Genomic DNA, 23051 nt, shown 5'->3' with positions numbered 1-23051 from the left:
GAATTGGATTCATAGTCTCCTGTCAACTCCCCAGGACATGAGATAGGATATATTATAGCTTCATCTGTTTAACTATATCCTGAAGATACCTATATAATAGACAAAGAGCTTTTTCTTAATTTCTTCACAGTTGTGTTGAATTACAACAGGTAGAGTTAACTGATCTTTAATGCGGTATAAGCTATTTCTAATCTTTTGCTATTATAAAGATGCAATGGATACATAATCTTGTGATAGCTTTCCATAACTATAACAAATTCTGGGATAGTTGGCTGATAAAGGGAAAAGGGTCATTTTTGCTTGTAGTTTTACAGTTTCCGTCCAGGGTTAATTAGCCCCCTTGCTTTGGAGACATGCCAAGGTATCATGTCTGAAGCACACAGCAGAGCAAAACGACCCACCTCATGGTCAGTGAGCAAAGGAAGAGGAAAGGATCCAGCAAGTGACCTAAAGACCTTCCATTAATCCCCAACTCTTAAAGTCTTATCACTTCCCATTAGCGCTCCCTCTGGGGACCAAGCCTTTAGCAACATGGACATGTGGACATTTAAGATTCAAACTTCATCAAACCTTCAGTGTGAAAATTATTTGAGATGAGTTCACAGAAGAGCGGGTCAGAGCATGCATGAGAACAAACTGGCCACCAGAGAAGGCCAGCATCCCCTTGGGCCTGGGGACTTGGAGCTTGTGGGATGCTGAAGTCAAGTAGATGTGTAGTGAAGGACCTGGCAGATTTTTCAAGTGGAAAATGCTTGGTTCTTGATTTTTTTTCCCCAGTGAGGTGCTCATCAAGTACTGGGGTTCAACTGCACAACCCAGGCTGTTAGACTTATGTTTTTAGCATTAAAAGATATCAGTTTGCTCTTAGGAAGATAGAAACTAATTTCAAAAGCCTATTTTTTTAGCCAGCATTCCACATTCTGATACATGTTTTCAAGACTCACGATTAAACTTCTTATAAGGTACTCCTTGCCTGGCATGGACTTGGGAATTTAAATGGATACAGCACAGCACGCACCGCTCGTGGCCCACTAAACATTCATCCCCCTCCATCACACAATATAGATTAGCCTCACTCCCATCAGAGTGGTGGAACCTGCTTCATCTGAATTAATCATGGCGACATGCCTTCTGAAAATGCTTGGCTAAGTGTTTTCAGATGGCCTGGTTTGGGGAAATGGATGCTGGAAGATATACCATCTGGTTGGGTAGGGTAGGTTTTTAAGGAGAGAAGTCAGAATTATGATCCTTTTTCTTTATGGCCTAATAGGTGAGATCTCAACATTCTGCTCAGTCTCATAGTTGGGAGAGAAGATTCATTTGGTCAGTGCCCTGACTCAGCCACAGCTACTGCCTAGGTGTCTTGGTGAAAGAGGGCTTGAAGGAATAAGGTTCACTGGTGCCATGGCTCCTTCCAAGTCTTTTGTTTTTAAAATGTCAGTAAAGCAGCCATGGAGACCTAGGCTTTCCACCATTCTTTACTGGGAACTAGCTTGCCTTTTTTTTTTTTTTTTTTTCACTCACTGAAACAGATGCTCTGAAAGCGTGGCAGTTCACATGTCCATCAGTGCTTCTCTTTGCAGTTTCTCAGGCAACTTTAGGACTAGACTCCGCCCATCGGGCTACACCAAAGACATACAGCTCTGTCCTCATCCGAGAGACCATGCTTAGTTCTGCAGCACAGAGACACAGGGTTTAAGTCTAGAGTCTCGCCTCTACCGCCTTTCATTTTAGCGTTACTGCTTCTAAGAGTTGGGAAAAAATTAGGTCTGCTTTAGAAAAGTTTTGTTGTTTTGTTTTCAATTTTTCCCCCTTTAAGGACAATTGTTTAGAATACGCCAACTTAACACATTGTCAATTTGTTCCAATGGTAAGTGTTGCTTTATAGAGGGAAGCACTATAGCAGTAGCCTGACTGCTGATTCCTGAATGGTCAGCAATTAAGTACAAAGTGATGTATGTGGCACCCAAGGAATAAAATCTAGTCTCTCTCTCTCTCTCTCTCTCTCTCTCTCTCTCTCTCTCTCTCCCTCCTTCCCTCCCTTCCTCTCCTCTCCTCTCCCTTTCCCTCTCTCCCCGTTCCCTTCCTCTCCACTCTCTTCCACTCTCTTCCACTTCCTTCCTCCCCCCCCCCATGTGTGTGTGTGTGTGTGTGTGTGTGTGTGTGTGTGTGTGTGTTTTGAAGGTAGTTCATATACTGAGAGGAAGCATACATTTTAGAGCCAGAAAGCAGACTCGCTTACTCAACTGGCAGTGCCATGCACAAGAACAGAAGTGTGAGGACCTTTGTTAAAACAATAATTTCAAAAAAACAAAAACCAAAAAAAACCACAATAATTTCATGACAACGACAACAAAGGAGTAAAGCAAGTCCAGGAGTCCCATGGCACCCTGCCTAAGATCCTTCAGTTTAGATCCCACTTCTGCTCTTCTGGGGCTTCATGGCTTTAGATAAGGCTCCCTCTTAGAGTCTCACTGTTTCATCTATAAAATAGTGACAGCACATTCTCTCCTGTGTTGTCTGATGGTGAAATGAAAAGTGTTTGACACCGTAAGGAATGGAGAGAGGACTCGGTGCTTAAGAACACTTGTTGCTCTTGCTGAGGACCCTAGTTCAGTTCCCAGAACCCATGTGGTGGCTCACAACTGTCCATGACTCTAGTTCCCGAGAATCTGATGCTATCTTCTAAGCTCCTTGGACACAGGCACACACACACATGCAGACAAAGCACTCATACACAAAAAGTCTAAAACCAATCTTTAGAAAATATTTGATACACAATGAAGATATATCCCCACCCATTCTTCCACCTCTGTATTGTGATGTTGTCTACATAGTGAGTTCAAGGGCAACCTGGACTACATGTCTCTCTCTTTCTGTCTGTCCCTCTCAAGAAACAAAAAACAAGCCGGGCGTGGTGGCGCACGCCTTTAATCCCAGCACTCGGGAGGCAGAGGCAAGCGTATCGCTGTGAGTTCGAGGCCAGCCTGGTCTACAAAGTGAGTCCAGGATGGCCAAGGCTACACAGAGAAACCTTGTCTCGAAAAACCAAAAAAAAAAAAAAAAAAAAAAAAAAAAAAAAAAGAAACAAACAAAAAACACTAACAACAACAGACAAAAGGAAAGTCCACAAGTAAAAATTTTTCAGTAAATCAAACTTGCTATGTAATTTTTGGTGTTCTTGGCACCAAATAAATGAGGAAAATTACTATACTATAATCTACCTTACAAGTATTCATAATTGCATATATAACAATGACTAAATATGGGGGGAAAGAAAATAAACTATATTCTGATAATTGACTTGAAGACTTTACTTTCTTAAGAAACTGTATATTAATCTACATTTAACTGTGTTAAAAAGCTATTTCTACAAAACTGAATTATTCCTACAAAAATGCCATAAGTGTGTGTGTATATATATATATATATATATATATATATATATATATATATATATATATATATATATTCAGCTTAGACTTTAAAAACACAAATATTAATTACAAGAAAATGTATTGATACGAACAGAACATATATGAGCTACTATAAAAATCAAACCAAATCTGCTATGACGGTTACCCTAAATTGAGGTGGTTTTGCCTACTAGAATGAAAAATTAAACCATCGAGACTCTCGGTACGGCACCTAAATCCTATCAGTTATTGAGAAAACCAAGAAAGTAGAACTGAGCTAAATGTGCAGGAAATACTAAAACTGGTTGACTTAATGAACTTGAGTCTTAATGTGCAATAAAATGAGTGTAACAGAGCTGGCTTGCATGTTTTGGTAAACAAGTGAGTGATAAAACCTTCGCTTTGGCAAACGAATACAAAATCAGATCTAATTGGACTCTTTTGCTATGGAGTATTGTTCTGCCGTGTTAGCAGGTGTTTGTTTACAATCTCAGCTATAGTGCTGCGGTAAGCCTATCAACCTGCAATGCCTGTTGGGGCTGCGTTTTCCTGTTTTTCACGATAGCGTGTTTATTTTAGGATCCTTTAAATAAAAAAAAAAAAAATCTTCAAGCTATAGGAAGGCTTCTGAGGTTGAGAATGAGTACGTTATGAGATAGAAGATGCGGATAATCTTAAGAAAACTTCAAGGGCACAGTGGGGACTCTGGTTAAATGTATTCTAGGTGGTCAAACTGAACAGTAACATTTACAAGAGCAACAACAAAATGTCATAGTAAAGTGGCTTTTGTACTTAAAAGTATAGTAAATCAATTATCTTTGCTTTTGCCATAATGCTAAGGCACAAATATCTGAAGTATTAACTGGAGACAATAGGAAGCAGAATTTCTCTTATGGAAAGAGATGGCGGAGTTTGGCATTAAGTTCTCTCTCCTTGCTTAAAAGATCCAGGCTGTGCTTTTTGAAGGCTTCCGACTGGAGACGCAGCTCATCGTAAGCTTTCTGGATTCCATCGACCCTGCGCTGAAGCTCTCGAACTCTCAAGTTGCTATCAACGGCCACTGCCTCCTGCTCAAAGCGTTCTAGTGCGTGCTTCTTGGCCATGGCTGCTGTCTCCAACTTCTCCTCAAGCTGGCGGATCTCAGCCTGCTTGTTCTGGAGCACCTTGCCCCTCTCCATGGACAGCTGCAGCAGCTCCTCTTTCTCACGCGTGACAGTCTGCAGCCTGGTCTGCAGCTCCTGGCTCAGGCTGCTATGCGCCTCCTGGTCCTTTGCCATCTGTTGGGTGGCCTGCTGGTGTTGCTGCTTGAGGCTCTGCAGCTGGCTGCGCAGCTGCTCTGTCTCCTTGGCATGGGTACAGGTCTGCTGGTTCTGCAGACTGAGCAGCTCCTTCTCTCGGGCTTGTGCCTGGTTGGCATCATGGGCGCATCTCTGTTTCAAGACCTCCAGTTCTTCCGCCAGGGCCTTGTTGCGTGCAGTGAGCTGCAGTACCTTGGCCTCCTGGTCTTTCAGAGCCTGGCTGAAGAGGTTGCTGTTCTCTTGCCTCAGCTTCTCATTCTCCTCCTTCAGCTTGATGTTTTCATTCTTGTGCTCGTCCTTGAAGCGGATCATCAGCTCATGGTTGGCGGCCAGCGTCATAAAGCGACCCTCTAGCTTTTGGACATGCGCACTCTGGAGCTTCATCTTCTCCATCTCCTGCATCCTCTTTTCCTCCAGCTCCGTGTTGAGCAGTTCGAGGATCTGGCAGCGTTCCAGGGCCTCATCGGATCTGCGTTTCAGGATGCAGATGAGCTGGGATTGCTCTTGGATGCGGGAGCGGAGCATTGCCTTCTCGCCCTTCTCCTCCTCGGACAGTCCCCTAAGGTTGGCCAAAGCTTCTCTCAGACCGTCCATTTCCTTAAACCCCAATTCCTCATGGTGGTTTTGCAGGTTTTCGTTTTGCTTTCCTAGGGCCTCGTCCGGGGGTGGGGTATCCATCCTAAGCGTCTTCTCGTCCTGCGGCATAGACGCTCTGCCTGAGAGCTGATTTCAGCCTTTTCCCCCTCTGATTTCAAAAGGGCGTTGCTATGGACGCTTCGTTCTCTCCAGCAGTTGGCTTTTCTAGTAAGGGCTCCTGTAATTGGTGGACAGACCTTCAGAATGCAGTGAGGTAATAGGGGGAGTCCGAAGCCAATCGGTCAGGCTACGCCTGACTTTTTAACCAATCACAACTCTCAGCTCACAGCTACTGTCCAGCGCAGAGAAGGCAAAGTCAGCTTCCTCTGCACAACAAGGAATAGATCTTGGTTTCTGATAAAAGTAAACAAAGCAGGCTTGCAGAGACTTAGTCTAGCCTTTGTGCTGAAAAGAAACTACCGCCTACGGAAACATATAGGCATGCGTGCTTAGAAAGGAGAGTCTGGAGCCAAGTCTCAGCTCAGCTGTTCTCAATGAAATTTCTTTTGTTTCCTTTCGCGCCCACCTTAGGTCTGAGAAAGGATACCTTTAGGTAAACACATAGCACTCCTGTTTTTATCTATTGGGGGAAAATAAATGTACAGAAGGAAACACAATGAACAATACAGATGCGATCAGATTAAAAAACAAAACAAACAAAACAAAACCCCATAATGATCACACTTGTGCCTAGCACGCTGGAGAAACGGAAATAAATGGATGTTCACCAACAGACGCCCAAGGTAAAAAAAAAAAAAAAAAAAAAAAATCAAATATGTTTGATTACCATATCAGAAAAGATTGACATTTTAATGCAAAGCTTAAGAGACATTACTAGAGCATCATGTTAAGACACAAATGAATACATTCAAAGATAAGGGGACAGAAACAGCTAATACTGAATCTCAAGAATGATCCCACAAATGCAAGTAAAAGATAGTATTTTACCCGCCAACATCAGTAAAGACAAAACTCTCATTATCCTTTGTGACTCCCAGGACTTGTATGGGGATGGCGAAAGAAGCGTTTTATGTTACAGGTGAAAGTCAGTTTAGAGTGCTATGCTAACTTGAAGTGCTTTAGCTGTATTGTAAGCTAGTAATTGCCCTCATGGGGAGCTGTTTGTTGGGAAAATAATCTGAAAGAAAATCTTTTGTGTAAAGCTTTTGCCATCTGTTCCATAATAATTAAAAAGCTTGAAACCTAAATCTCCAAGAGAAGCAGCTATTGAGCATTATTGGATTTAAAGAAAAATTTCATGGCACAGGAAATACTTATATTAGAAAGGTACAAGACTTGGTATTCAAAATAAACTTGGATTCCTCAATAGTTCTGCCTCACAAATATGTGTCAGATATACTGGGCCAGAAGGCTCAAGATGATGCTCTAACGTTCTAGAGAGTGTTGGGTGATCGTTCAGACAGCAATTGTCTGTCATTTTTTTCATTTTAGAAGCTAATAACCTGCACTCCCCCTTTACTCAGGTAATTAATTTTATTCCTTCTCAAGTCTCTGATGGAGTAAAAGGCCAGATAGTTTACCCTTATAATAAAGCTTAGTGTTTAGAGGTTAAGATGTTTTTAGGTCTAGATAGATGTTTTAAGTTGACAGAGATGAGTTATAGATATTGATTTACATTCAGAATTTTAGACTCACCAAAATAGAAAAGATATTTTCTTCATGGTTGCCAAATTCAAATAGCCAAAACATTATGAATGTAACATTAATATAATTCATGATTGTTTTATGGTTCTTCTTGCTGTATGTAGTTTATTGTATATACGTGTAATAGTATAAACGTATATGTAAAAAAACAAAAATAAAAAAATAAACTTAGTATTGTGAAATATAGGGTCAGAGAAATCATTGGCTCTTTGAGCAATGGCTGTGTTGGGGAATTAGACTTCTTATATACCCAGATGGTGTATCTTTATAACTACTGTAGGGATGTTTAAATACATTGACTTTCACTGGGAACAAAACATAAGATAAAGGGTTGAGATGTTGCATTTGGTCTCACACATTTGGGATTGTTTCCCAGGTCATGAATTTCTTGTCTATACATGGATGGCAAAGCTGAGGACTAGGAATTTTCCTAAACTGGGTGCTTTAGACTCTTAGAACCTTTTAACTGAAAAATAGCATAAATATTACATATTTAAAAGGGGCATTGCACAATATTATATATGTCTAGTCAGATTAGATACATCTGTCTCCTCAAACTTTTACTTTATTCCTTCCTTCCTTCCTTCCTTCCTTCCTTCATTTAGCCCAGGTTGGCCTTAGACGGACCATGTAGCCAGGCACGACTCTGAACTTCTGATCCCCTATCTCCACCTCTTGAGTGTTGGTGAGTCACCACATTCTGCTTACTTATTAGCTTATTATGGTGAAAGGTTTACAGATCTGCTGCCTTTTTGAAATGCACGTTCCTTGGCGTTGCCTGTGTCCACTCTTATCTGTCGACATGGCAGAGCTCACTGCTCCTATCCACGTCTAACAGTAACTTAGAACCTGCCCTGGCTCACCTCTTTGCTGTCGTGAGAAACACCATGACCAGAAGCCTTCTGAGGAGGGAAGGGTTTGTTGCCAGTGACAGTCCATCATCAGCCTGCTTCCTTATAACACCCAGGCCCACCTGCCCAGCAGAGGCACCACCCACAGTGAGCTGGGCCAGCCCATATCAATCCTTCAAATGTGCCACAGACATGTCCACTGGCCATTGTAATGAAGGCAGCTCCTCAACTGAGGGTCTCCTGTCAAGATGACAAAAATTAACCTACATATCAAGTTCCCCCTAACCCTTCCTACCACAGCCAGTTCTGGTAACTCTAGCCAGCAGCAGTATGGACATGGTGTGGCTCTACTGTTGTATTTTATACAGCAAACATTGGCAAGAAACAGAAAACAACTTAATTGGCCCAGTCTTGCCAGTAAACCAGTCAAATGGTTATAGTTTCTTTAGCCAACTAACTACAGGCTCTTCTTTAATGTAACAGCCACCACTTAGTCACCACTCTTAAGCGTGTATTGGTTTGGCCTACTAAACTGAAATTTTAACAAATATTTAAGTTTTGTAAAAATGGGTATCACGCTGGGTGTGGTGGCATACACATGCAATTGCAGCACTCAAGGAGGCAGAAGCAGGAGGATTTCTGTGAATTTGAGGCCTTCCTGGTCCACAAAGTGAGTCTAGGGCAGTCAAGGCTACACAGAGAAGCCCTGTCTTAAAAACAAACAAAACAAAGAACAAAAATAAAATAAATGAGTATCAAAGACTTAAAAAATGAAAATTAACCAGGCTACAGTGGCTAAAAGTAGACTACCCTGGCTAAAAATCAGGGGGTCACAAAGCAAAACAACAATAACAAAAGCAAAAGAAAAGGAGAGGGATGGCGGGAGGGGGGGTGAGGGTGAGGGGTGGGGAGGGGTGGGTGGTGGGGGAACTGTAAGGAAGATTGGGAAATCATCAATGAGAAGGTAGGGTGCTGAGAACTATTAAGATGGATTATACAGTTGTCTGAACTTGCCAGAGACATTTTTCCAAAAAGGAAAAGAAAATACCAAAAATGTAAATGAACTCACTGTATCTTTTTTTCCCTCATTTTTACACCTCTCCCTAAATCTCAAGCTACATTGCATGAACTGGAACTTGTACAACCAGGACAAGCGACCAGATAATTAGAAAGTTTCTCTTCTCATTTCACAGACAGTGAGCTCTGTGTTTGTTGATTACCTTGTATAGTTATATGACATAACAAACTGAAGTCACAAAATATGTTTCCTAAGAACAGGAAAAGTCTCAAAATATTAACAGCCAATTAATTGTATTAATTGTATTAATAACCAATACAATTTAAATCACGATAATTTATTATAAGGGTTTTTACAAAATACCTTATGAAAATCATACATAGGAAGTAGAACAATTAAATTGAACACTTTATTTTCTAATTAAGTCTTGGCAGCAAAGCATATATTCGACTACTTTTATGCTGTTTCCATACACTGAAACTATAAGAAAAACATCAATTATATGTAATATTTTAGCATACCCTTATAAAATACAGACTTACCACCCATTTTAGCACAAATTAAACCATAGTAATCCAAGAGCTGAATTCCATATGCAGCCAGTAGGTGGCACTAAAGTCCATTTGAGACTGAGAGGGTGAGGTGTGAGGGGACCGGGGTGGTGGTGGTGGGGGTGGTGGAGGGTGGGGGTTTTCAAGGCAGATTTATGGGCAGTAAAATCAGTCTTACCACCCTAAGATGGAATCAATGTTTTATTAGAGACTAACAAGTAAATAGTTGTCATCTTATGTAGTTTTATTGTTCTCCCTCTCTGTCCTGTCCCAGGAGTATCTTTCTGTCACTTTGCCCACAGCCTTGCTATTTATATGCCCAGCAAGCATTTTAATAACCAAGTGCCAGGCATGAACTGCAACACAAGATTGTGGTATGAAACATGCTAGGGTAGCTTTTTCTTTGGTGTGGAAGCAACAGTTCAATTCTCCTTGTGTGCCCAACTATCTTCCTGAATGTTGGCATCACACCTCTTGTTGGGGACACCTCTTGTAACTGTTTAACTATCTTGAGCCATGCAGTCAACCCTCTGTGCAATCAAAGAAATGCATGCAGATTAACTTGGGCATGCTTGCATGGTCGTCACTAGCGACAACACGTGAGGGTATTTGTCCTCAAAGTTGGACACCTGGGGAGTGGTGGTGGCATCAGCTGACTCAGGTCATTTGGAAATCTTGGCAATCAGAAGCATTCTGAGGGGCAGTGTTGTTTCAACCCAAGTGTTGGGAGAATTTACCATCTTCTCCCAGAGAGCAACTTCCTCGGAAGTAGAGTCCATCCAATCTACTTCAGTCCCATAGCTTTTCCCTGAAAGAGAGTTTTACATTTTCACTTGCATTTCCTCTAGGGGTGGGGGAAGAAAGGGATTAGTCATTCCCTAATTATAACCACCATGGAAGACAGGGAGAGTTCCCATACACCTGGAAAGCACATCCGGGCATAAGGAAGAACTCTTTTACTACCCAACTGGCTTCATTATGTGAATCTCATGCCCCCCAGATGATGAGTCTTCACATGCATGTGAAAACTAGATGATGGCTCCTTGGGGACAGAGAGGAATTTGGAGGATCATGTATCGAGTTAGAGATGACACGAATGATCCCTTAGGAATACTGACTAAGGCTTTTTGCCTGAAAGACTCAATTTCATAACCTGCTTCTATTATTAACTGTTGTTGTTATTATTACTGCCGTTATTATTATTATTATTGAATATTGATTCCTTTGGGACTATTATGAACTGCCTCATGGTTTTTTTTTTGTCAAGATAGGGTTTCTTTGTGTAGCCTTGGCTGTCCTAAACTTGCTTTGTAGACAAGGCTGACCTCAAACTCACAGAGATTCACCTGCCTCTGCCTCCCTGAGTGCTGGGATTACAGGTGTGTACCACCATGCCAAGCTCAAAGTTTGTTGTTGTTTGGTTTTGTTTTTTTTGTTTTTTGTTTTTGTTTTTGTTTTTTTGTTGTTGTTGTTGTTGTTTTTTTCCGAGACAGGGTTTCTCTGTGTAGCCTTGGCCATCCTGGACTCACTTTGTAGACCAGGCTGGCCTTGAACTCACAGCGATCCACCTGCCTCTGCCTTCCGAGTGCTGGGATTAAAGGCGTGCACCACCACGCCCGGCGTTTTTTTTGTTTTTTTGAGGCAGGGTCTCTCTGTGTAATAGCCCTGGCTGTCCTAGAACTCTATTTGTAGACCAGGCTGGCCTCAAACTCAGAGATCCACCTGCCTCATGGAACTATATTAAGAAATAATGTGAGCTGGGCGTGTTGGCTGTCTTGAAAAAACAAAAGGGGGGGTTGGGGGGAAGAAATGTAATAATGTAGATAAAGCATTTAACATAGGAATGAAATAAATGGTAGGCACTATAATTGTTCAAAGCGGACCTTTAGCCATAAATGTTACATGTGGGAAGACACAAATGTTCCTCGCTTGTTCAGCTATCTCCGTGAATGTCGGCTTCACATCCTGTTGAGCATACCTATTCTCATTATTTAGCTCTCTTGAGCCGTGCAATCAAAGCAATGCATTCAGAGTGACCTGGACATGCTCCACAGTACACATTAGTGGCATCAGTTCAGAATATTTGTCCATGAAGTCAGAACGTTCAAGCTCTGATTTCAGAACCATCCAGCAGGAACAAAAACTCAACAAGAACAGCCCTTGGGCTCTGCTGGTCCTCTTAACCCAGAAGCCTTGCAACACTGCTGGTCTTTCTCTCCATGGTTTCACTACACTTTGGACTTCAGCATCTCCTGGAGAGTTCAGCTCATAGAGAATTAAACTTGTACCAAGTGTTACCTGTTCCGAAGCCGATCCGGAGACCTCCCAGAAACTGGTTAGTTAGCTTGTAATGGTCCCAGACTGTGAGCTCTACACAGGCCTCCGTCAGATCTTCAGGCCTGAAGCCATCATACACCATGGTATGGTTGAAGACCGGGTTGGTGGTTTTCCCTACAGCTCTTGTCTTCTGGCGACTTTTCCTACTGGTGTCTGGAAGGATGGTACTACAAAAAGAGAAAGTAATGCGAGGACAGTTTATGAGTGAACATTTACGCTGTCACCTCACCACAGCTGTCAGATAGGCAATGGAGGAAGAAAGTGTGGAAGCCAAGTGAGGTGGCTCACATGTATAATGCCCATCAGGCTGAGGAAGGAAGACTGAATTGAGGCCTTAAGCACGCAAACAAACAAACAAAAACACAGAACAAAACAAAAGCCCTGCTAGGGAGACAGCTCTGTTAGGGAAGTGCTCTGACAAGCATGAGGACCTGAGTTCTACACCAAAAAGCTGAGCAGGTGCTGTGCGTGTTTAATCCCAGTACTGGGAATTAGATAGAAATGGAAGAATCCTTGAATCTCTGTAGACATATAAAATAGCCCAATTGGTGAGTGTCGGGCCAATGAAAGACCCTGTCTCAAGGCAAGTGGACCGCATTCCTGAGAATGAGACTCAAGGCCCTTCTCTGGCTTTGACATGCACACATGCACGCACACAGCATGATGGAGAGACTCTGCTAGTAGTTCGGTAACAGTCAGGGAGAGATGCATGGTGTTGGAAAGAATGGGCACAGAAACAGCTAAACTGGGTTTGAAGCCGGACTCTGAGCCTTACCATGAATCCCAGGAAAGACACTCAACCCCTCAGACACTTGCTTCCTTAGTACAGAGTTGGAATGGTGATGCCGACTTTGTAAGATTGACATTAGAATGAAGTAGCAGACAATACACACAGTTCAGTTAATAGTGAGTGCTTAATGTGGTGGAATTGCTAGAGGATGCTCAGAAGTTAGCATAGATGAGCTGGAGAGAGGGATGCCAAGTGAACTGTCAGACCCAGAAAGACACAAAAAGTCACATAGAGTGTATGTGTGTGTGTGAAAAAGAGAGAGAGAGAGAGAGAGAGAGAGAGAGAGAGAGAGAGAGAGAGAGAGAGCGCGAACAGCGAGGGAGAGGAAAACGCAGAATTGTCTACAAAATAAAGGAAATAAACAGTAGGACGGAAAGTAAAAAGGAGGGGAAGGCAGGAAGATTCAAAGTACATTGTGTACTTGCATGAAAATATCCCTATATAATCTAGCATTGTGTACAGTGATATATGTCAATGGGGGAATAACTAAAATTAATCAATTGATTGATAGAACATAAAAGCACTTTCAAGCACAAAGCCTTCTTATAAGTTTACAATGGACATTAGCCTCTTTCTATCTTATTGTCCTTTTGATCTTGTAATAAAGCACTGATTAAAATGTAAAAATAATTATAGGGTGCCCTATAAATATAAAAAATAATTTGTGCAGGTTAATATATATCAATATAATAAAATATCAGTAGAAATTGATTAAATATGGAAAATATGCCACATAACACATAACTTCATATACCCAAAAGGGATAGTTATCGTATGTTAGAAATTTTGTTGTAGTTTGAGCCTTATTGGTTGATGTTTCCCAAAACCAATAATTTGAAAGTTCAGAACTTTAGGGTATTCCTGATTGTCAATCTAGGAAATTATTGTCATACAAAATTGAAAAAAGACAAATCTCATCGATAGGGTAGGTTTGACAATTTTGCAATCACATGTATCTCGTTTATGATAATAATTAAGTGAACACTAAGTTAGCATGCCTCTTATGAAGACAAGAAAGTCTGAAAGTGAGAAAAACTGGCCTGAATTGAGTCATCTTACCAGGTAACAGCTAGGCAGAGTGCATATGTGTGTAATCAACAGTGCCATATCATATACACTCAGGAATCTATGCCACATATGCCTACATAGTACAACTTATCTTCCAGTAGCATCTCCATGGATAGAGCTGGTGCTCGAAGGCCACACCAACAACCACTTAGCTGTTGTTTACTAGAAGCCAGTCATTTTGTATGTACAACAGAGATGAAAGCTTGCTGTCTGAACACTCAAAGTGTGTTCCGTGCTAACTCCTGCTTGGGACTTGTTTGACAAATCACTCTCAAAATATTTTCAAATAGGCAAAGGAAGGAAGGAACGAAGGAAGAAAGGAAGGAAGGAAGGAAGGAAGGAAGGAAGGAAGGAAGGAAGGAAGGAAGGAAGCCTTGGCAAATAAGCCAAAGCCATAGGAAACAAGAGAAATCCTCCCTTGTTCACTAACGAGCCAAGCAGTGTGACACCAAGTTAAACTTTTGGTAAGCTATTGTGTTGGCTAGTCTTATGTCAATTTGACACAAGCTAGAGTCATCTGAAGGGGTGGGGGGGGATCTCAACTGAGAAAATGCCTCCATAAGATCCAGCTGTAAGGCATTTTCTTAATTAGTGATTGATCAGAGAAGGCCCTGCCCATTGTGGGTGGTACCATCCTTGGATTAGTCATCCTGGGTTCTATAAGAGAGCAGGCTGAGCAAGCTATGGGGAGCAAGCCATCAAGCAGCACCCCAGCCGTGGCCTCTGCCTCAGCTCCTGACTCCAGGTTCCTGGCCAGCTTGAGTTCCTATCCCGACTTCCTTCATGATGAACACTAATAAAAAATGTAAGCCAAATAAACCCTTTCCTCCCCAACTTGCTTTTATTGGCTGTGGTGTTTTGTCACAGCAACAGAAACCCTAACTAAAACAGCTATTTTGTACAAAGAATTGCCATCAGCAACAGAGGTACCCTGCGAAGACACTGCACATATGAGTTTGAAATATCTAGCTTTATTTGTAGACATGATTCCATAGGGTTGGTTTTAAAACCAAATAAAGCTTTGGGAATTGATGCACAGACTCTTACAGTTCCATAACTCTAATAATCTATAGCTGATGGGTGTTAGCACCGCTGATACAGAGAAGACTTGACACCAGCCAGCAAAGACAAGGCCACAGGAGAGCTAAGGAAAGTTGAGTCGTGAATGTTCTTACCATTTAACAAAAGAGTTTAGGTGGCTCCCCCTCAGCAGTGGCAGCTCAAGGCATTCCTTCACCCAGATGTGGACTTCTCCAGTTGTAGGAAGCTTTTTGCCTGTAATTGAACAAGGAAAATGAAATGTGTTGTCATCTCTTTTTGGAAAAGACGTCACCTTGCGTATAGAATAACACAAGCTAATGCTGAAGCTTATGGGCATTCAGCAGTGAGCTTCTTAGTGCGAGCGTCCTGAGGTGGGCAAGCTCCACAAAAACAGGAGCTGCTGGCAACAGCTAGGTGCTCACAGAGGGAGAGTGGCTTTTCTTTAAGGGTGTGGCTCTGCTGGGTTGTCCATACTATGGAGGTGAAGGCCACACAGTCAAGAAGAGTATGTGGACAGCACAAATTGTACTTGAGGGGGAAAAAAGAAGAAGAGAGGACACAAAGAAAAGGGAGGGTGCATCCTGGAGTGGTTGAGAATACGTTGAATGTGATCCAAATACACTGCGTAAAGTTCTCAAACAACTAATTTTTAAAAATGAGAAAAAAATCATTCTAGAGAGCGAGAAACACATATTGCTTCCAAGTACAGAGCATTTGTCCCTTTTTTTTTTTGTTTTTTTTTGTTTTGTTTTGTTTTGTTTCACTTGGTTCAACATCATCAGACACTGGGGCTGTGCGTCATGTATTTACAATTATATCCAAAACATCTCAAGACAATGCATAACCCCTTCAAGTACCATTGCCAGTGAGAACTGGTGAACTCTAAGACATTTTAAAGGCAGATTTGAGCATATAGCAACTAAACTAGGATACAGGCTTTTTTTTTGTAGCCCCTCCCCATGTTAAACATCCTTACACATGTAGCAGGGCTATTAAATATACATGCATGGTTGTTAGTGCCATAGATGATTACTAGGAAGTTGGCTTAGTCTGAACTTGCTGCTACAGGGTTTGCTCGTAAGTAGAGGAACACCATTAGGTTTTTCTGGGTGGCTTAGTCCAGTCAACTAAAACACACTCACAGATCTGTAGCCATGTCTATAAAGTGCTCATACTTAGGAGTGTGTGTGTGCAGATACACACATACATATACATACAAGGAATACAATAAAATGTGCCCCCTTTGAAATTTGCATGGCTATACGGGGGAAATGAATTTAAATAAAATTAATTCAAATGGAAGCACAAAAAAAAAAAATGAAGCATTGCGTAAACTGAGAAGCTATTAGCACAGTGCTGCGGGAAATGATCTGCTCAGTAAATGCTAAATCAGTCAGGAAAAGCTTTGTGGAGCTGAGTCTCTGTCTAAGACTTAGATAGGTTGGGGAAGGGAAGGGAAGGAAAACGTATGGAGAAGCGCCTGCAGGAGTGAAAAGTCAGGCAAGGAACAAAGATCACAACACAAAATTCCTTCAGCACTCACCACCAAGTTACAGTGAGGAAAATTAGAAATGGCACTTCTGTGCCCTCAAGTGGCAGGATACAAAGTTATACATAAAAATATCTAGACGTTAAAGGATATTGGTAGGGCCACACTTTGGCTTAAAGACATACTTTGCCTGCCATTGTTGCTGCTGCTGCTGCTGCTGCTGTCTTAAGTGTAGAATGTCTTTTTCTCTGTCACGCACCAGGCATTATTCCTGGCCTCTATAGCTTCACGGCTTGGTTGCGGAACATGTGAGTTTGCAGCTTCTGGCTTCAACTGCTATATTTCTACAGCTTCTTAAGGACAATCTCCTGGTAAGTGAGTTGTTACCAGGGTCTGACATTCATTTCCTGCCAGGTTTTCAGGCTTGTTGAACTGGCTGGAGACCTAAGGCCCCAGTGCCCAGGCTACCATCAGTAATCAAGACAGAGAGCTTTTCTCCTAATGAGACTAAGAAGGGAAGATGAAGGAGCTCTGATTTCTTTGGGGGTTCTCATGAATCCTTTTCATTCCCACCTGGGAAAGAAACACTCTGGTTTCTTCCTTATCACAGCACTGTCAACAGGCCCAGATTGTCACTACAGCAAAACCCATTCACATGGTACAAACATTTTCAGGGACCAAGAGGAAGTCAAAGCAAGGACAATGTACAAAGCTAGAAAAGACAGAACACAGGATTTCCTCATAGAAATGGAAAATAAAATAGCATTTTTAATGTTCTGGGGTGGGGAAAATGGGAGCTGCTGTTTAAAGGGTAGAGTGCTGTTTAATGGGGCAAGATGAGAAAAGTTCTGAGAATCTGCTCCTTAGCAATATAAATTCAGCTCATATCACTGAGATGGATGGTTGAGCCAATAACAATTACATATTTCTTGCCATAAGTGAAATAGTGAGAGCTTTCTAGTATATAGCTAAATTGACTCCTTTGGCCTATTCAATTATTAACTTAGTATGTTTGCTCAGGAATTCATCTTTGAAGATGTACCAGAACCCACGTTATCTCTGGAGGGCAAAGAGATACGCAGAGGGGTTTAGATGTAAAGACTCAGAAATTTCATACCAGGGGTTGGCTCTGGGATGTACTGGAGAGCTAGCTTCATTTCCCCTCTGTTTTCTGTCTCAAGGGCCACTGGTGCTGTCTGGAAAACAAAGGGGTGTTAGCAGGTGTGAGACACAGTTTTCCACCCTGTTTGTCAATATTCTGTTAGCAGCCATGTCTGTCCCATTTCTGGGAACACGGATCACTTGCGTGCTCCAAATGCAGTTTTTCCTCTTCACCCAAGCTACACAATTATTTTTTTATAACTAAGGGGAAAAAAATGTCACCAATCCTTGAAGACCTCACAACATACTCAGAAAAATGTGCCACGGACTCTGTTCTAGCGTGCTCTTCTCTGTTCTCATAAAGCATCCTGAAAAGCATGTTTTGGGAGGCAAGGGTTTATCTCATTTAACAGGTTGCAGTCCATCACTGAGGGAAGTCAAGGTAGGAACCATGGCCAGGCAGGACCTTCAGCAGACTGGGGACTTGAAACAGATACCAAGGATGCATGCTGCTTACCCTTTGTTGTCAACTGGACACAGACCTGAAATCACTGGGGAAGGGGGAGGCTCAAGTTAAGAATTCCCTCAAATGGACTGTCTTATGTCCACGTCTGTGAGGGGTTTTCCTGATGGAGATGGGAGAGCCCAGCTATCGTGGGTGGTAGCATCTGTAGGTGGGTGGTCCTACGTTTGCTAACCATGGTGCTGGAGTAAGCAGCTTTCCTCCCTGGCTTCTGCTTCAAGTGCCTACAGGGACTAAGTAAAACCCAAACAGAGAAAAGAGTGAAGATGACACTAAAGTTCGTTATAATAAAATTGCCAAAAGACAAAATGGCCTAAGATCTGAAAGAAAAAACAAAGACATAATCTTCTAAAGGGTTTAAGGGGGAAAAAAATTGCAGGCAACTTTACAATATAAATTACAGAAGTCAGAACACAATGGAATGACACTTTGAAAGTCTTCACACAGAGCACAGAGATCATTTTCAACCTCACAACTGAACAAAAATATCCTCCAAAGATAGATGTGAAGAGTATGTCATGAAGCAAAGAAAGCCAAAAAGGCTATTGACATGCCAGTCAATAACCACAGAAAGTAAAAGTAAAGGGAAGTCCCTGGCAGGACTCAGCAAGGGGTCAAAGGCCATTCTACCCTGAATGTGTAATCTCATCAGATCTCAGAGGCCGATCAGAGTGGGGCCTTCTGAGGACACCAGTGGAAGACACGGCGAAGCAGCAAGGAGATACAGAAAGCAAACACGTTCAAGTCTAAATGAACCTTTCTGTACTGCAGAATTACCATAGGGGAGGTTAAGGACAAAGTTAATGACAGTGTGACTAAAGGTACCAGAAGAGATGGCCAACGTGAGTTAATAGAGTAAAATACTTTTGATTCTTCCCCTGGTATGGATGTGGCAGGAGTCCCTAATTTGAGTTAGACACATCGTTTCTGTGCTGCGGATCAAAGCCAGGGCCTTTGCGCATGCTAGGCAAGTGCTGTACCATTGAGCAAAACCCTCAGCCCCAGAGTAGGCATTTCTAATTCCAGGATAAATATTGTTAGTAAAAAAAGGAAACTACTGGCTCTGTGTTAACAGAGAGAAAAGAGAATTACGGGATAATTGATTACCCGTCAAGGAAGCAATTACAGAAATAAAAAGTAACACAAATATTAAGACACTAGATTTCTATCCAAACATGTCGATAATTATATCAGGTACAAGCAGATTAAATAATTTGGTCAGAACGAATAGTACAAGCTGAGTATGGGGGAGCATACGCAAAATCGTAGCAGCTGGGGCTAAGCCGGAAGGATCCTGAGTTTGAGACTTCCTTAGGCTAATGGGGGAAGTTTCAGACAAGCGAGGCCTGTGTAATAATACCCCGACTCCAGATAAAGCAAGGCACATTTTCCTCAAGGGATAATCTGACCACAAGCCAGGTGAAAAGTCTTTCTCAGATATCAAAGGGCTGCAAGCAACACTTAAATGACCTTCTTAAAGACTGAAGTCAAGCATGTGCTTTGAATGATTTAAGCTCCCCAAATAAGTTTTAAAAAGCCTTTCTTCACCAAATGTACACAACCTAAATTCAATCCTAGCCTCAAAGGATCCCAAGTTCCACATTGGCGCTGTGAGATAAACGCAACCAGGCTCTTCCCTGTACACCAGATCCCACACCGACCCACTACACGCAAAGAAGGAGTCCGAACCCACCTTCCTCTTCAGAGGGTACCACTTCAGCTGTTTGTTCTGTTTGCTGTCCCAGTCCCATGATTCCAAGTCAAGCTCCACCTCCCCCAGAAAGCTGTTGCGCTTAAATGTATCTCGATGCCAAACAGACAGGTTCAACTTCTGTGTCTTTAAAAGCTGCTTTTCAATTTTATACTGAAGGAAAGAAAAGAAAATTAAAATGATGACTGGCATTACCTCATGCCAAAGTCATGCCACAGAGATGAGAAGTCAGCTGTGTGGATCCAAACTTCTCATCTGTTTGGTCTCAGGTCTCAAAAGGCTTGCAAAGGCGAATTACCCCAAGGGTCTGATTTCAAAGAGCTCAAGCCCCAGCTTTTCACGAAAGCGGATGCTTTCCCCTCTTCTGCAAAAGGTTCAGACACCATAGCTGCAAGTAACATTCTAAAAACGGAAGTCAATTATTAGACCTTTGTTGGGTGCTTCTACCCTAGATATATCATAAAATCAGGTTCAATCTGATAATACCCCTCAGACTGAATCTAGTTCTTAAAGACAAGGACTTTTTTTTAACTTTTTTTTTTTTTTAAGATAAGGTCTTATTCAAGGCCTTGCTATACAGAACTTCCTGTGTAGCCAAGGAGAGCCAGAGCATCTCTCTTACATCCTCTCTGTATACTCAGATTATTGGTGCGCACCTATACCTCATTATTTAAAACAGTTTCAGCTTCACAAAAGAGTTAAGCACAAGGTACTGCCTCCAGGTACCATCTGCTGCTACAAACAGACCTCCTGAATTATCAGATCGAAACTTTTTTTTTTTTTCTTAAAAAAAGTAATTTTTTTTCCAGCCTCACATGGTTAGGTAGAAAAGACTTAGTGCCTGAACAGTTTTTCTTCTCACATTAAGTCAATCCTTGATTATATACAATCATGGAAAAAAACAATAGTACTTCCAATCTAAAAATATTTTCCATTTGGCTTTGTGCTGCATTACTTGAAGGCCCATTTCAGTCATATCAGATCTACTATTCTCTGAATTTACCATTTAAGTTAGCTGGCTTTTCCTGAGTATAGGGTTGAGGCAGCTGACCCAGAAATAGCTAGGGTCCTGGGATATGTCACAGTTCAATAGTAATTACAAAGTTGTCGCACAAATCCACAGATGGCTAGTCCACCATGGATGACAGACAGTGTCACTTAACTGCTTCTTCCCCTTTTCCTGGAAGATTCTCAAATACTCACAGTTTTCAGAAACACATTTTATTTTCACCTTTATGTGATTTGTTACTCATGACTGATATCACATGACACTGCGTGTGTGAGCTAGGAAACCTGCCATTCACTATTCAGCCATGCATCCATCCTCCCAATACACATTTCTGTAGTGCTCCCTACCCTAAATGCTGCAAATCAGTATGTGTTGAATGTCTAATATCGGACATTAGTTTATTTAATGTCTTGTCTGTGGCTCCTGAAGGGTTAGGTGAGTTGTCAATATTTTCCCTTCACAGTTACAAAAACTACCATTATCCTCATTTCTCAGATCTGAGGTGCAAGAGTTATTGCCCCAGTGTACTCAGTCTCTACACATCACAGGAGTAGTCTTTGCCCTCGTAGAACTTACCACTTAGAGTCAAAGCTAAAGCACTGAGTGTTGGCCTAGCCTATTATAAACAAACTATGGAGTCAGTGGGCAATAGAGGAATTCAGGTTGCGAAGGGAGATGCGTTTAAGTGTAGCTTAAGATACAGTGGTGGATCAATCCATTTGTCCACAAATTTCAGGAATTCCTTGTTTTTAATAGCTGAGTAATATTCCATATTGTAAATGTACCACAGTTTCTTTATCCATTCTTCTACTGAGGGACATTAGGCTGTTTCCATGTTCTGGCTATTATGAATTAGGCTGCTATAACCATGGTTCAGCAAGAGGAAGGATAGCAGGCTACCAAGAAAAGACTTGACACCCTATGAGCATATACAGGGGGCGGAGGTCTCCCTCAGTCACAGTCATAGGGGAAGGGAGTAAGGGGGAAATGGGAGGGAGGGAAGGAGGAATGGGAGGATACAAGGGATGGGATAACAATTGAGATGTAATATGAACAAATTAATAAAATATATTATAAAAAAAGATAGTTACAGAAGGATTGGGAAGAAGTCTATTCCTGCCTGAAGGAACAGGAAGCGTGGGAGCGTGAGATGAGCTTCTGCTGAGTTACAGAAAGGAACACAGTGTGACCGGAAAAAGATGACGAGAGCTAAGGATGGGTGTTGGTGTTTTCCGTACAGACACCATCCAAGCAGACATGACTCTTTTTTTGGTTTTTTTTTTTTTTTTCAAGACAGGGTTTCTCTGTGTAGCCTTGACTGTCCTGGACTCCCTTTGTAGACCAGGCTGGCCTCGAGCTCACAGAGATCCACCTGCCTCTGCCTCCCAAGTGTCAGGATTAAAGGTGTGTGCTACCACCGCCTGGCTTGGACATGGCTATTTTAAAGACAAGTAACCACAAAAGCCTTCTCTGAGGACAGAGTTTAGAAATACCCGCAATATCTCATTGTACACGGGATTCAGGGTCTTCTTCACCACAAGGGTCTTCTTCTTGCCCATTTTGCCTTTGTCTGGTAACAGATAGGTCTTCACATACCTAAAAGAGAGATGCAGATGGACATGAAAGTCAGAGAAGATAAGCACACTGTGTTTCACACCAACCTTTTAAAATACATCGAGAACTGGGAGCAGAGACTATTTTGTGGTGCTGATAAAAGCAGTAAGAAAGAAATATTGGGGCTGGAGAGATGGGTCATAGGTTAAGAGCACAGTCTGCTCTTCCAGAGGTCCTGAGTTCAATTCCTAGCAACCACATGGTGGCTCATAACCATCTATAGTGAGATCTGGTGCCCTCTTCTGGTAAGAAGACACACATGCAGGTAGAATATTATATACATAATAAATAATCTTTTAAAAAGAAAGAAAGAAAGAAAGAAATGTTCCTGTCTATGCATTTATATTTTTAAACATTCAAATGGATTAAGAGGTTCCTTGGTAGAATGGGTCATTTAAGGTTTTAAGATTTTAAAATCACTTCTCTTCTTCCACCGCGTTTTGAGGTACCTGGTTGATTCTGCTTTTTTAATGTAAATCTAGGCTTCTTCATGTAGTTCAAGCAGGCCTCAAACAACTGATTTCACTTCTTAAGTGCTTGGATTATAGGTGTGAGCCACCACATCCAGTCTTGAATTCATTGTTTTCCTTTAGCTTTCCTAATGTGGTGTGTGAGGGGAAGTAGGCAACAGACTTTTAGTATAATGATTAATTCTTTTGTTTTGTTTCCTGTTCAGAGAAACCTTTTGGGATTGTGGGGTTTGTATGCCTTTTTTTTTTTTTTTAAAGCAGTTTTGTTACCATCTTATGAACCAATTAATTTTAGCACACAACTTCTTGGTCCAAATTTGTTATAAAACCAGTAAAGGATGCCAACGAAGCTATGCTAAGAAAAAGGAAGGGCCAAGGAAGTTATTCAGTCATAAACCTGATGGCTTGAATTTGGCTCCCCAGAATTTACATCAAAGCTAAACAAGGCAGTGTGCCATCTGTA

At 41.7% G+C, this 23051-nt stretch overlaps 2 protein-coding genes across 2 annotated transcripts in view; both read right to left on the bottom strand.

Moving 5' to 3' along the window:
- Window positions 1-3936: 3936 nt before the first annotated feature.
- On the bottom strand, window positions 3937-5680 carry Ccdc89 (coiled-coil domain containing 89). Its single transcript, XM_051148909.1, has one exon. It carries the CDS (start codon window positions 5417-5419, stop codon window positions 4307-4309), a length of 1113 nt encoding a protein of 370 aa, XP_051004866.1. The 5' UTR covers window positions 5420-5680; the 3' UTR covers window positions 3937-4306.
- Window positions 5681-9544: 3864 nt separating this feature from the next.
- Window positions 9545-23051, bottom strand: part of Sytl2 (synaptotagmin like 2) — a 109471-nt gene continuing 95964 nt past the window's right edge. The window contains exons 15-20 of the mRNA XM_051148907.1: window positions 21998-22100; window positions 19478-19648; window positions 17278-17356; window positions 14806-14905; window positions 11734-11939; window positions 9545-10243 (exon numbers count right to left, since the gene is read on the bottom strand). Coding sequence (XP_051004864.1) covers window positions 10098-10243; window positions 11734-11939; window positions 14806-14905; window positions 17278-17356; window positions 19478-19648; window positions 21998-22100 — 805 coding nt within the window. The 3' untranslated portion in view covers window positions 9545-10097. The remainder of the gene's footprint in view (window positions 10244-11733; window positions 11940-14805; window positions 14906-17277; window positions 17357-19477; window positions 19649-21997; window positions 22101-23051) is intronic.

This window comes from Acomys russatus, chromosome 7 (assembly GCF_903995435.1).
Source record: "Acomys russatus chromosome 7, mAcoRus1.1, whole genome shotgun sequence".
NCBI lineage: Eukaryota > Metazoa > Chordata > Mammalia > Rodentia > Muridae > Acomys > Acomys russatus.
This window is presented reverse-complemented; position numbering and strand designations above follow the sequence as displayed.